The sequence below is a fragment of the Papaver somniferum genome, chromosome 9 (assembly GCF_003573695.1).
Source record: "Papaver somniferum cultivar HN1 chromosome 9, ASM357369v1, whole genome shotgun sequence".
Lineage (NCBI taxonomy): Eukaryota > Viridiplantae > Streptophyta > Magnoliopsida > Ranunculales > Papaveraceae > Papaver > Papaver somniferum.
In genome coordinates this window covers 34,066,760-34,079,655 of record NC_039366.1, presented here as the reverse complement: position 1 = coordinate 34,079,655, position 12,896 = coordinate 34,066,760, and the positions used below count along the sequence as shown (strand labels likewise).

General features: G+C 35.9%; 4 protein-coding genes across 4 annotated transcripts; 2 read left to right on the top strand and 2 right to left on the bottom strand.

Moving 5' to 3' along the window:
- Positions 1 to 9: 9 nt before the first annotated feature.
- Positions 10 to 1,584, bottom strand: LOC113308657. Its single transcript, XM_026557121.1, has one exon. It carries the CDS (start codon positions 1,436 to 1,438, stop codon positions 314 to 316), a length of 1,125 nt encoding a protein of 374 aa, XP_026412906.1. The 5' UTR covers positions 1,439 to 1,584; the 3' UTR covers positions 10 to 313.
- A 358-nt stretch (positions 1,585 to 1,942) lies between these two features.
- On the top strand, positions 1,943 to 3,241 carry LOC113307937 (protein PLANT CADMIUM RESISTANCE 2-like). Its single transcript, XM_026556413.1, has 4 exons — positions 1,943 to 2,289; positions 2,408 to 2,479; positions 2,576 to 2,788; positions 3,039 to 3,241. The coding sequence occupies exons 1-4, from the start codon at positions 1,992 to 1,994 to the stop codon at positions 3,113 to 3,115; spliced, it is 660 nt and encodes a 219-aa protein (XP_026412198.1). The 5' UTR covers positions 1,943 to 1,991; the 3' UTR covers positions 3,116 to 3,241.
- A 2,916-nt stretch (positions 3,242 to 6,157) lies between these two features.
- LOC113311747 lies at positions 6,158 to 6,661 on the bottom strand. The gene has a single exon (XM_026560546.1). It carries the CDS (start codon positions 6,659 to 6,661, stop codon positions 6,158 to 6,160), a length of 504 nt encoding a protein of 167 aa, XP_026416331.1.
- A 5,149-nt stretch (positions 6,662 to 11,810) lies between these two features.
- On the top strand, positions 11,811 to 12,896 carry LOC113311746. The gene has a single exon (XM_026560545.1). The coding sequence runs from the start codon at positions 11,811 to 11,813 to the stop codon at positions 12,894 to 12,896; it is 1,086 nt and encodes a 361-aa protein (XP_026416330.1).

Below are 12,896 nucleotides of genomic sequence, written 5' to 3'. Positions count from 1 at the left end.
TCCAAATTCTAAGCCCAAGTCTGGATTTTAATTACCATAGCTAAAATGTGAATGCGGCAAAGTTACAAAAACAAAACAAAAAAAATGAATTAGAGACACACTATAAATATAGTACAGATATTGTACAAATACAAAGAGCTGGGTAATGGCGAAGATGAGTGCCCTGTGTGGTTCTTCACCTTGTTGTGGTCTCCAGAGAACATGGACAGAAAAAAATATTCAAACAAAATTGATGATTCAGGGCTGTAACCCATGTGCATTTCACCGAATCGTCGACCTTGTGCTCTTCCTATCGGTTTCCCTATCTCCGTCTTCAGGGTATATACGATTGAGTTACTTGAGTTGCATCATCATCGAAGTTTTCATTACGACCGTTTTTACCCTTACCTTTACCTTTGGGTTTCAAGCCACAAGAAATGGAGCACTCAAATCCATACATATCCCCGAAGCATGATAATAGTTTTCCACCATCTGTATGTCTCCGTCGATGCTTGCCAGTTCTGTTGTACGGTCCTGCATTCCGGTCATATATTGGTGGTAATTCCGTCCGCCACCTCTCTAGATTTGATTTTAAACCTTCAACGCTAGCTTCTGCTTCCCATTCATCCAAAACATTGTTATTACTTCCTTCCCTCTCAGCCACCGGATAGAGTTGTTCCTCTGCCATTGCTGCGGCGACCACTGATGGGGCAGGTCCTACATCCGACATCGACCATACTGAACCAGTGGTTGTAACCTCGGCGAATGGTGGTTCTCCGGCTTCCGAATGAACAGTCGACTCTCTATTTTTTTGAGGGAAGAAATCAGTAAAGGTTGCCTCTGATCTACGCTCGCTCACACTGCGGCGTATGTAGAAACCTTTTTTATGATCTTTCTGGTGGATGTGGTGGTTTGGACTATGTGATTCTTCTCCCATTAGATCTCTATACCCAACGGCGGAGGCGCTTAGTTGGGTATATAGAGGCATACTCCTCATGGAACCATCTAAGAGAGCAACACCCATGTTCAGGATACCTTGAGGACGACCTGACGGACGGCGTACTTGTAATGCAACAAAACGCATGCCGGAGTTATTTTGATTACGTGCAGACGGAGGTATAAGATTTCCGACAAGAACACGTACAACGCCCACACATACATCACGAAACATTCGAACAGAGTAGATTTCAATCATCACAGCTGCTGTATCAGATTGCAGGAAAGACTCATCTACACGAAAAACAAACTTATCGTTCCAGGTTGGATCTGTATGGCCATGAGAATCCACACGAGTCGATAGTTTACGTTCAGGGTGAACCCATGCAACAGCATACGTTTTCATTCCTTTACCAACACGAGCAAGATCTTGTGCAGAAATCAAATTGATCTCTAGTAGTTGGAAGGGCATGGTTTTCGTAGGAGGAGGGATATTGGTAGGGAAAGATAAAACCGACGTCATGATTGCGGTGGTGATGCTGGTGGTGGTGGGTTTACAACAAGATGACTACGTGATTTCCTCCCACCCGCCGTCCACGAAATGTTGGACGACGAGGTATGAGAGCTTTACATGAATGAGGGATGTATAGGCAGAGACAAGGAAATGGAAGAAACATCTAGAGAAAAAAAGTACAGGTCGAATTTTCGAGGCTACGAGTAATAATGCGGAGGTTCAGGGTACAAAATTAGTAAATTTGGAACAAGTACTTGCATTTGACCGCTGTTTTCGTGTTGTTTTACACAATTGGGATATCTATTTTTGGTGTTTATATTTCGTGGTTCAGGGTGTTTGTGATCATTGTCAGTATATCCGTTCACTCTTTGGTCTTGGAAACTTGAAGAGAAAGTTGAATTCAAATGTGACGATTTAGTTAAGCGGTTAGGCCCATTGAGACGTTGGTGTGTTTTGGCTTCAAAAGGTTCGTGTCCTTTCCATTTTGATAAATTGGCCCCCTCGAACAAATCCAACCATAACTGGAACCAATCTTTTGCTGCAGTTAACAAAAAGAAAAAAAATGTACTCTCAAAGTGATTTTAATGAAATTGAGAAGGGATCACCACCATCTGTACCCTTTCCAAAACCCTCCGCACCACCACAACCATCATCATCAACTTCTACGGTAGTAACAGGTATTCCAGTAGTACTGGATAATCCTTCATCAAATAACCATTTTCCGGACTATGCTTCCGCTGGTAATGATAATGGTGGCAATGTTGCTTCTTCAACACTTGATCAGTCTCAACATCAACAACTTCAACATCCGGTCCCTTGGTCCTCCGGTCTATGTGATTGTTTCGACGACTGTCATACTTGTAAGTTAAACTTAATCCCATCGGCAATAACTTATTATGGTACTCTTTGCGGCATGATTTAATTTAGTACGCAAGTATGCATCCATTTAATTCTTCGTGAATCTGTGTTATCCAACAGGTTGCTTAACATTTTGGTGCCCATGTGTGACCTTTGGTCGAATTGCTGAGATAGTTGACAGAGGTTCTACCCGTAAGTATAAGCATTACCTTAGAATTTAAGAACTATGAATTTTCTTCAATTATCGGTGCAAGCAATTAAGTATCATCTTTCGGGGTAATTTTATAGCATGCGGAGTAAGCGGAGCATTGTACATGATGATTATGTGTGTGACGGGGTGTTCGTGTTTGTATTCGTGTTTCTATCGATCAAAACTGAGAGGACAATATTTCTTGAAGGAGAGTCCATGCACAGATTGTTTTGTTCATTGTTGCTGTGAAGAATGTTCTTTATGTCAAGAGTATAGAGAACTCAAGAAACATGGGTTTGACATGTCTATTGGTACGAACCCTCTCTTTCTTTTCACAAGTTATTTTGATTTAATAAGAAAGAATATACTGTATTTAGTTTGAGACTAGAAATTGTTGAAGGGTTGTTGCCAAACTCCACATTGTTGAAGGGTGGTTCGCAATGGGATGACTGGGAGCCCTACTGAGAATTTGTAACCCCAGATGATGTCTTGAATAAGTGTATGAGAACTGGTGTTTTGAGGACGATTTTTCATTTATATTCTAAAACTGACTTTTTGTAGGCTGGCACGGGAACGATGAAAGACAGAAGCGTTTGTCGACAATGGCTCCAATTGTTGAGGGTGGGATGACTCGGTAGGTTACTTATATATGTTGGCAATGCCTCCAGTGGCTGAGGGATCAATGAATCGGCAGTATATATGCTGTTATATTATTCAAAGTTGTTTTTGTCTTCTAAACTTTATCATACTTGTATCGAGTTCTTTGAGTTTGTTTTGGTTATGTTTTTGGGACATATACATTTGGCTTAAGGGCCAACTTTGGGTCAGATGTCACTTCTTTCTTTTTTTTTTTTTCTTTACGGCAAAGTAGATTTTGGATTACCAAGTAAATTTGGGTCATTTATAAGTCAGATTTTTTAACGCCATAGACTCCTAGTGACAGATTTGAGTCAAGTTTGATCACATTACAAAATTTTGGATTAATTGCTTAACGATTTTTTAATTCCTTTAGATTTTGGATCACTAAACAAAATTCTAGACACGAATGATAGGTGGATTTGGGTCACGTTGCAGATTTTGAGACAGGAGTCATAATGATTATCGTAAAAAAAACAAAATGGCTCATCAACACGTATATTTTGGTTGTGGTAATGATTTTCGGTCACACTGTAATTAAGTTACCGTGTCACTGAGTAATTTTGAGTTACTCGTGCAGAATTTAATCTACGAGTGAACTTTTTTTTTTTTTACAGAGGGTCACAAGGCCACAATGATATAATGAGATTTTGATTTTTTTTTTAAGTCATTGAAGATACAGATTTTGGATCACCACATTTTGCGTAGCAGAACTAAACATACTGTAGTTATCATCGAGGCAACTATGGAACGTGTTGTTTAATTAAGCACTTTCAATTAAAGGCGTAGTAAATCAGCTTCCAAGGCACATTGATTATTTATCCCCCCTAAATCCTAAACATATATAACTTCACTTAATATTAAGTTAATCTTGATTATCCCCCTAGATCCAAACATAACTTCACTTAATACTAATCTAATGTTGATTAACTTATTATTAGTACTAGTATGTGTCTAAATTCATTCATGTCAAAAAGCCAAGGACGTACACATAATACTGCCATTAATTCCGCCCAAAAAGTACTTGGCCTTTTTCTTCTTGGCATTGAAATTATAAAGATAACAACTTGAAGCGAAAGCTAACTAACATCGTCTCGTCTTCTATTGTAAGTAAGAGAAGACTACTAACTTGGTTTCTCATTATCATTATCATTATCATCATTATATTGCACCTAACCTTATTTTGTGTATATCATTATCAATCAAATCAAATATATGTATGTGTCCTTAATCTAGCTTACGTAACTAATTCTTTTGAGTATTAATGAAATGCTCGTGTAGCAAAGTGAATAAATTTAAGGATAAAAGGACCTTTCGTCCTAACTTTCCCTCGACTCTTTACGGCCATGTAAAATTATACTATAAGCTTGAGGACCGACCTGCTGAGTTCGCATTAAAAAGTGTTGTAATTGCGTAGGAATTCAGTGTATGAGTCATTGACTATACCCTCCCCAGCATGATGGCATGATCCAAACATAACTTCACTATTTTATACTGCACATCGACTTAATAATCTAATGAATCCGTGTCAAAAAGCATACCTAATGCTGACATGATTAATTTTTCTTAGTATTAGCGTGATGCGTGGAGTTGATCGGCACATTTGACACAACACAATACGTGATACATGCGGCAACAAGCAATATTAATCATGCCACACATCACAACACAACTGGCCGGTACCAATGCAAAACATATTTGATGTTCCTACCCCTACATGGTCAAATGATTTCTCTCTGGAAGCCACTAGGCCACTCTTGACAGCCTACCCGAAGACTTCCCTCCAATATTAGTCTTGCAGTTGAGTTGTTTTTTAAGTCCCGTAATTTGATTGGTTTTAAAAGGGATCATGAGAGAAAATATTGATGCATCAAATTTCAACTGATTGAAGATTAATGGCTAACCACTCCTCCTTAGTCATAGCTAATGTACAGTACATAAGGACATACCATGTCAAATCCGTGTTTCATAGATTTGGTTTCGGTTTCACTCTTCAAACAGCAATGCAATGAAATGATCATGCTCTGTACCAGTTGTACCATACCTGGCTAGAGCATATAAAACTCATTTCTAACTGGGTCTGAAACCTGATTGACTCTGTCACAACTAATTGTGTCCGTACATTTATACCATGCGTATACGTATTCTATATTGTTAAGTACGTATTTGATATCTTGATGTCTTTTATCTTTTCTGTTTATGAAAAGAGATAAGAAGATTACAATAAAAATTCACAGGAAGCTGCAAGAAACAGCCGTGCATAAAAAATTGCAGAAATGTTACTTCTGGAAGTCATCAGTTATGTTGCGGTCGACATAATTGGTAGCATTACTGCTACAGCCTATAGGGTACCATACCAATGTCATCGATGAATTTTGACTCAGAAATCGTGATTTAGTTTGAAAATGTCATCGATGAACTTTCTAACTAGATCTCAACATTTACCACTCTACTCGACGATCAACAATGTGTGAATAATCATAAAGTGGATGCATTGGCGGAAAGTGAGATCAGACATATAGTAGACATTGCTAGGTTTTTAAAGTTCCGCATAAAATCATCGCTATGCTAAGTTAATCCCAAAACTTGTCCGGAAAACCCCCAACATTCAAAGCTCAAAGTCACGTTTTACATTATTTTTTGTCAACTCGGGCATGTACGGATGCACCAAACAGATTTACCATGACTTTTGGCGTCTTTCGTTGTGGCGGCATTGGCAATGCAGTTATGGTCCTTATCGATGGTACCTAATTCTCACCCTCCCACTCCCCACTAACTAAACACCATGTTTAGAAGAATTAATATTATGATCATCACCCCAAAATTCAAACTCTCAAGAACAATTAAGAACATCAAAGAAAAATCCATCTTTCAGAATGTAAAATTCAACTTGAATTGAAATCATTACCAATATATACAAAGAAGAAAAAAAAAAAGAGAATACTTAGAAATTTGGTTTAATCTAATCCTCATCAAAATTTATAAAAGAATAACTAAGAACAAGAACAAATCAAACAAATCCATGACCCAGGGAAATTAAAAATCTAAAAGATTTTACTACTAAGATGATGATGATCAACAACATCAACACTAGTAGAACAAGAAAGTAGTTTACGGAACAAAGAAAACAGAGATTCTTTAACTTTCCTCACAATAGTACACTTTCTTCTTCTTCTTCTCAACTTTTTACCACCATTAGTGGCAATAACACTACCCCCTTTTGATGATGATGATCTCTTGTTATACAGAACAACTTTATCTTTAACTTTACCAAAACATCTCTTAGTTTTCTCAGGAACTGTTTCTTTCTTCTTCTCTGTTGTAAATTTATAACTTCTTATATACATATTTCTACAAGAAATAGAATCCAAAACCCTTGGAGGACCATTCTTCATCACCTTTCCTCCTTGTTCTTGATCTTGAGAAAGACTTACAGATTTCAGAAACTCTTTATCAGATTCTGGCCAAGTATGTAAATCTGCATAACTTGCTTTCCTTCTTGGATGAACTTTACTAACATCATCAACAGATTTACAAATTGAACCCATTATTTGATATGGGTTTTAAATTTGATTTGGGGTTTGTGTTTTAAATCAGAGAAAATCAACCTTAGATTGCAAGAAAAGATAATGATGATATCTCTCTAGAGAAAAGCAGAGAGGCTTTTTTTTCTTCAGTGGTTATGAGAATGATGATTTAACATGATTAAAGGTTTATATAAGTAATGACTCTGATTTCTGAAAAAGTTACCAGGAAGATGGTAACTAACTGTTTATTAGTCAACTTTGACGGTAAAAATGGGATTTGGATTGTGTTTGGGATTAGTATGGATTTGGGTAGGGATTAGGATTGAGATTAAATGATTTTTTTGGGATTAACTTGTAGGGGGTCAAAGGAATTCAAAGTCAAAGACCATGTATCCTGTGGACATTAGTGAGTGGAGTGTCCGAATATTTAGGGTATGTTTGGTTCCCTAATTGTCATGGGGCGGGGTTTAGGATTTTCAAGATCTTAATTTTTGTCTTTCATGTCAAAACCAAGTTTGCCTATGGTATGTGGCGTGTGGTTACCTGGTTGGGTAAAAATAATGAAATGGAAGAGCAAAAACGGGAGTTTGCAGAGAAGCGAAGCAAAAACGAGATGCGAAATAAGAACGACAATAGAGAGCTTGAAATATGACGAGGAGAGAAAATCAGTTGCAAAATAAGAAGATAGGAAAAAACGGAATATAAATTCAGAATACTTGGTTTAGCAAAAAAAATAAGATGTCTTATAGCGCGTCGGGATACAAATTTGTTTCTGATTTCTGCTTTTCCAGAAGTCAAAGTCAGAAGAAGAAGTCAAAAACAAAATTATTTTGTTTCATAAAAAGTTAACCTTTCGATTTTTAGAAGTTGTTTTGAAATTTGATAGTCAAATTGACTTCTGACTTTTCGACTTGTAAAAATCGAAAAGCTATTTCTGATGTGCTATCCGAACATACTATTTAGGGACACTTAAGAACCTGTATATATAGGCTTACCTTGTAGTGGGACACCGAGACTTCTTAAATCACTAGAATTCAAAAGACGATACTAACTCAAAGAAAATAGACTAAGATTTCCAAAACTTGTGTATTTTGTTGATTCGACGTCTGGATCTGACTCGGTGAGAGTTAAATGTCAGATCGTTTATTTCTTTTTTTGATTCAGATCTGATTTGGGATCGGAGTCAGACTTAATCTCTAACTCGGATTCGTTTGAGTCAGATAATAAAATACATTTGACTCATGGAAACAAACTACTGACTCATATTTTTGAATCCGATGAGTCAGATCCGACTCAAAAAACAAATATATTGTCAAATCCATATAATTTAGGTGATTTTAATTAAATCCAGGTAAGTCAGATACAGATTGAGTTAGAAGAAAACCAACAAGGTGTTAGACCAATGTTGCTAACGGGGTACCATTTTGCTTGGGATGTACCAATTTACATACATGACAAAAAAAACAATTGCCTTTGGATTGGTACCCATTAGCGGCCTTGGTGTTAGGCTAACAACCAATATCTAAAATATTGGTGATGTGATAGACCAGAAGTTTGCTATTGCACCTACACTTAGATGTTTTACGTCACAAACAAAATTGTCGCACGGTTACTATAAATTGTACAAACGTCACTAACGTACGATCGAAAGTTTATGAATGCTTTGATCGATATAATTTAAAGTGACATTGCTTCTGCTAATTTGAATTAAAGGGTGATATCAAATCGGTCTTTTTTGGCCGTTATATTTACATTGATTGATTACCATTAAGGATGATTCTTCCTTTTCTTTTTAATGTTTATTCATGTCAGTCATTCTAAAATGAGCAAATCACAGCTGCTTCAGCCACTTGCAAAGCTCAAAAGAAGGTCACACTTTCCAATAAAGGTTTGGCAATCTGCCCTTTTCATTCAAACCTCCTATAGACCCTGTGCCACTGCCACCTCTAAAGGAATATAACCACATCACCTGCAACATGCCAATGTGGAAAGTGCTAGGAATGATTCTGGCGTGGGAATGATTTAGTTGACCTTTCCGGAACCTCCCACAGACCTCAGGTGACACTATAGGTAGGTAGCATATTACATACATATACGGTTTAAGACGTGGCAACCATACATGCCATGATTACTACTTAATTACGAAAACTCGTGCGAGGCATGGAAAATAATTAAACGGCACATGCTACCTGTATATATGGTGGCTCTGGAATAGGTATTTATGACCCAAAGTTGTTGCTCTAACTCTATCATAGAGCCGGATTGGAATTCAACGTCTCTTTGAGAGGTCATTAGTGGGGCTTAGACTTGGAAACGCACGCGTGGATATACCAATGAGTGCGACACTGCAACTTAACATAAGCTGACTTTGAGACGGTGACCGAGAGATTAACTCTGATTATTCTGGGACCGCGTTTGGATGCATAAAAGAAGTTGCGTTTTCAATTTAGTTAATCAAAATGTTAAAAGAAAAACATTGTGGAAATTTCCAGAATTACTATGAAAGTAAAAGAATGTAAATTTTGTAAAGCAGAAAAATCTTTACCCCCAATGTATTGTGATGGTTGGAGAAAATATTATTAGTAGCACACTATTTCAAAACGAAGTACTGTCCCTACGTAATCAAATTAGTTAATGTGAAATTTACAGTTTGCACTTAAACTAGTGTGTTAGTTCATGTGAAGTTTATATTTTAGACCTAAAATAGTGTAACCACATGTCTCTAAATATTAGATCTTATCTAAACCTAGTATATAAAGAAATGGATAATGAACCAAGTAACCAAGTAACCTATCCAACACAATTGAATAGAAGAGTGGGAAGAGAAGTTTATGCCCTCACCTCCATTCAACAATTTCTTATCAAAATCTTTATTAATCTTAATCAACTATCCATATGAGAGCCAAGATCAATTGAATCTGATTTTGGTGAATAGGAAAATCAATTAATACCCAATTATCGCTAGTCTTACCACTTCGTCACTACGCCATAATTATATACTATTATAGTAGTTCAAGTTATATTAGTTTTCCATAGTAAATCATCAAAACAAATTTTGCTTTTTTAATTTTCTCATTTTTGTAATAAATGTCAATCAAAGAAGTACCCGCGTATTCATCTTCAACTATGTGCAAGCTAAAAACACAATCCATTAGAAGACCATGATAATAATTTCCAATCAGACATTATATTAAACGCTAATCGCGTTTTATATAGACAACTGATTTTAAACTTTATATATTATTCCATACAAATCTCTAAAAATTCTATTTTAATCCATGATAGTCTACCATTAGTTCATGGATGTATAATGAAACCTTATAAATCCGAATAATTCATGTAAAATAAGAATCCATACTTATCCATTAAATTCTTGATCAAATATACCCCATGTTAATCAGTTTGTTGGTATTTCTGGTAAAATTGAACTATTAAAAGGGGTAGCAAAAGAATTTTGTTTTCTAAAATCTACCAAGGTAAAGAAACACGTTTCCTATTTACTCCTTGCAACCGATGCATTTTTATTTATTTTTTTACTTTCTGTTTTTTTTATCTGATCAAAAAATAAAAGGGGGAAGAAAAACAAAAAGAATCAAGGAATTACTATTCCTTTAAAACAATACAAGGTAACCAGGTATCTCATCAGTTCTTTTAATCAATTATTAATTCGCTAATCATCATATCTCGATTAATCAAATTATTTATTTTTTGTTAAAATTGAATTTAGGGAATAAAGTAATTTTGTAGTAACATGTGTCTGACCAATACCTACATGTGTCGTAGTGCATGCACATGCCCCCCCTTCATGCTTAACACCTATTGTCTTTTCTCTTCTGATTATTACACATGTAATGGGAATAGCTACCCTCTCTTCCTTTCCTACATGTATTTAATGAGAAGCACAATGAATGAGAAAGATATTTAATTTTCTTCCTCTTTTGACTCCTTTATGTTTTACTCTTTTGTCTCCCCCATGCAACAAACTTAAATACGTTATCAACACTTTGTTCTTTGTTTCCACTTGAGCATTAATCCTTCACAAACAAAAGTTGTTGGTTCTACCATTAATATCAAGAAGGAATTTCAAAAAGAAGGTACTCCTCAAGCTTTCTTTCTATACTTTTCTTAAAATGAAATACTCGTAATAGTAATTATTTTTATTTTGCATGCATCTCCTTCTTATTTTGATTTAAATGCATGTTTATATCTCCCTTCTTTATTTAGAGACTTTATTCTTTATTTAGAGATTTTAAATAGGGTTTTTAAATATGTGTCCTTGTTTGAAAAAAAAAGGAGAGAAAAACGTATTTCTTTTATATGCATGCATGCTTGTCCTCTTAAAAGAAACATATTTGATTATTTGCCTTAAGTAATGAATGTTTATACTTTTTACCATAATTAATTTATTCATGTGATAAATAAAAGTATCCCTGATTTGCTTTGAATTTATACCATATAAAGATGTACCCATATTATAATATATTGTCTTTACCTTTTGAAAAACATGATGCATGTATGTTGGAATTTTTTTTTATGAAAAAAAAAGAGATAATATTAAGATTTAATTTGCACTACTTTTTAACACTAGATAAGAAGACCCTTTTAGAAAAAGTAGTGTACTACAAATTTTTAACACTAGATATTTAATATGGGTATATATGCATGTTTATTTGTACACCATGATTATTATTAAATATTCATACAAAGTTTATACCATGATTATTTTATATTTTTCAAATCATGATATTATCCTGATTGCAACTAAAATCATATACTACTATATATATTTATTTTATTTTTCACACTTATTGTTTGTATATCTTTTTGATTGTCATATACTTGCAAATGGATAAGAACTTGAATCTTTATGAAATATGTGCATATTATATATGCTTGTAATCTATTTTTTTTTTATAAAACACCCCCATTTTCGGTTGATCGTTTTGTTAACTATAAAGAAATTTGGTTGATGGGTCATTTTTATGTTGACGGGTTATGACCATAAATTGGACTATGACATATCCGCATTACCTATATAACCATAAAGAAACTTGGTTTATATATGGCCATAAAGAAATTTGGTCATAAGAAATGGTATCGAAATTTGTCATATTTATGGACTCAAAAGGATTTGAGCATCATATTAATGTCCTTTACTTTGTTTATGTATATGGACCTAATTCGATCGGAATTCGAACTTTTGGACTCAGCAGGACTTGAGTACCACCGTTGGGTCGCTGATGTGGAAACTACCTTCGTTGCAAAGGATTTCACCTCCACTATCAAGCCATCTGCCGACGCTGCTCCGACAACTGAGAAAGACAAAGCTAATGCTCTCATGTTCCTCCAGAGGCATATCGATCCTAACCTGCGATGGGTTTATCATCACTTAAAGACACCAAAAGAGCTATGGGATGCTCTCGATAGCCGGTTTGGTAACATTCACGATTCCTTAATACCACAATTGAACGTCTTGTGGAATGAAATCCAGTTTCTCGATTATGTAAAAGTGAATGATTTCCAAAAAGACATGCTGCAAATTCAGGCACGTATGAACTTTTGTGGAAAGAAACTTACTGATGAGGAAATGATTCAGAAAACCCTATCGACCTTTCCTACCTCTTTCATGATACTAGAAAACCAGTATCGTTTAGAGGTAGATAACAAAAGAATCACCACATTCAGTAGGTTGATAAACTTACTGCAAGTGGCCGAAAGGCACAATGAGATTCTTGTCAACAACAATGCCAGAGCTGTCGGGAAAAAGAAAGTTCCCGAAGCCAATCATGGAAAGGTCAACAAAGGGAAGGGCCCCAAAGGAAAAAGGGCTCGACATTCTGATTCAGATCCATATCCACGTGGAGATAACACCTCTCGTGGAAGAGGACGTAAGGGACATAATCGAGGTCGAGGGCGAAATGGTCATTCTAATGTTTGGCATAGAGAAGGAACTTCTGGACATAGTGGTAGCGATCCTAAGTTCGAGAAAATCCCTATGAATCCCGCCGCTAAAAAGGCTGCAGATGGAAGTGCGCCTTGTTTTAAGTGTGGATTCACCGGACATTGGCACAAGCATTGCAAGGCTAGCGCCAATGTAGCTATGAGCTACAAAAAGTACCGGGAAGCTATCAAACAGGAGGCTAACTACACAGAAGAAGATATTGTTACCCCTGATGCTAACCTCACAATCTCAGATTTCCGGGGAAACGAGGACTTTGCCCCAACAATGGATGTACCTGACTTTTCATGGGCCTAA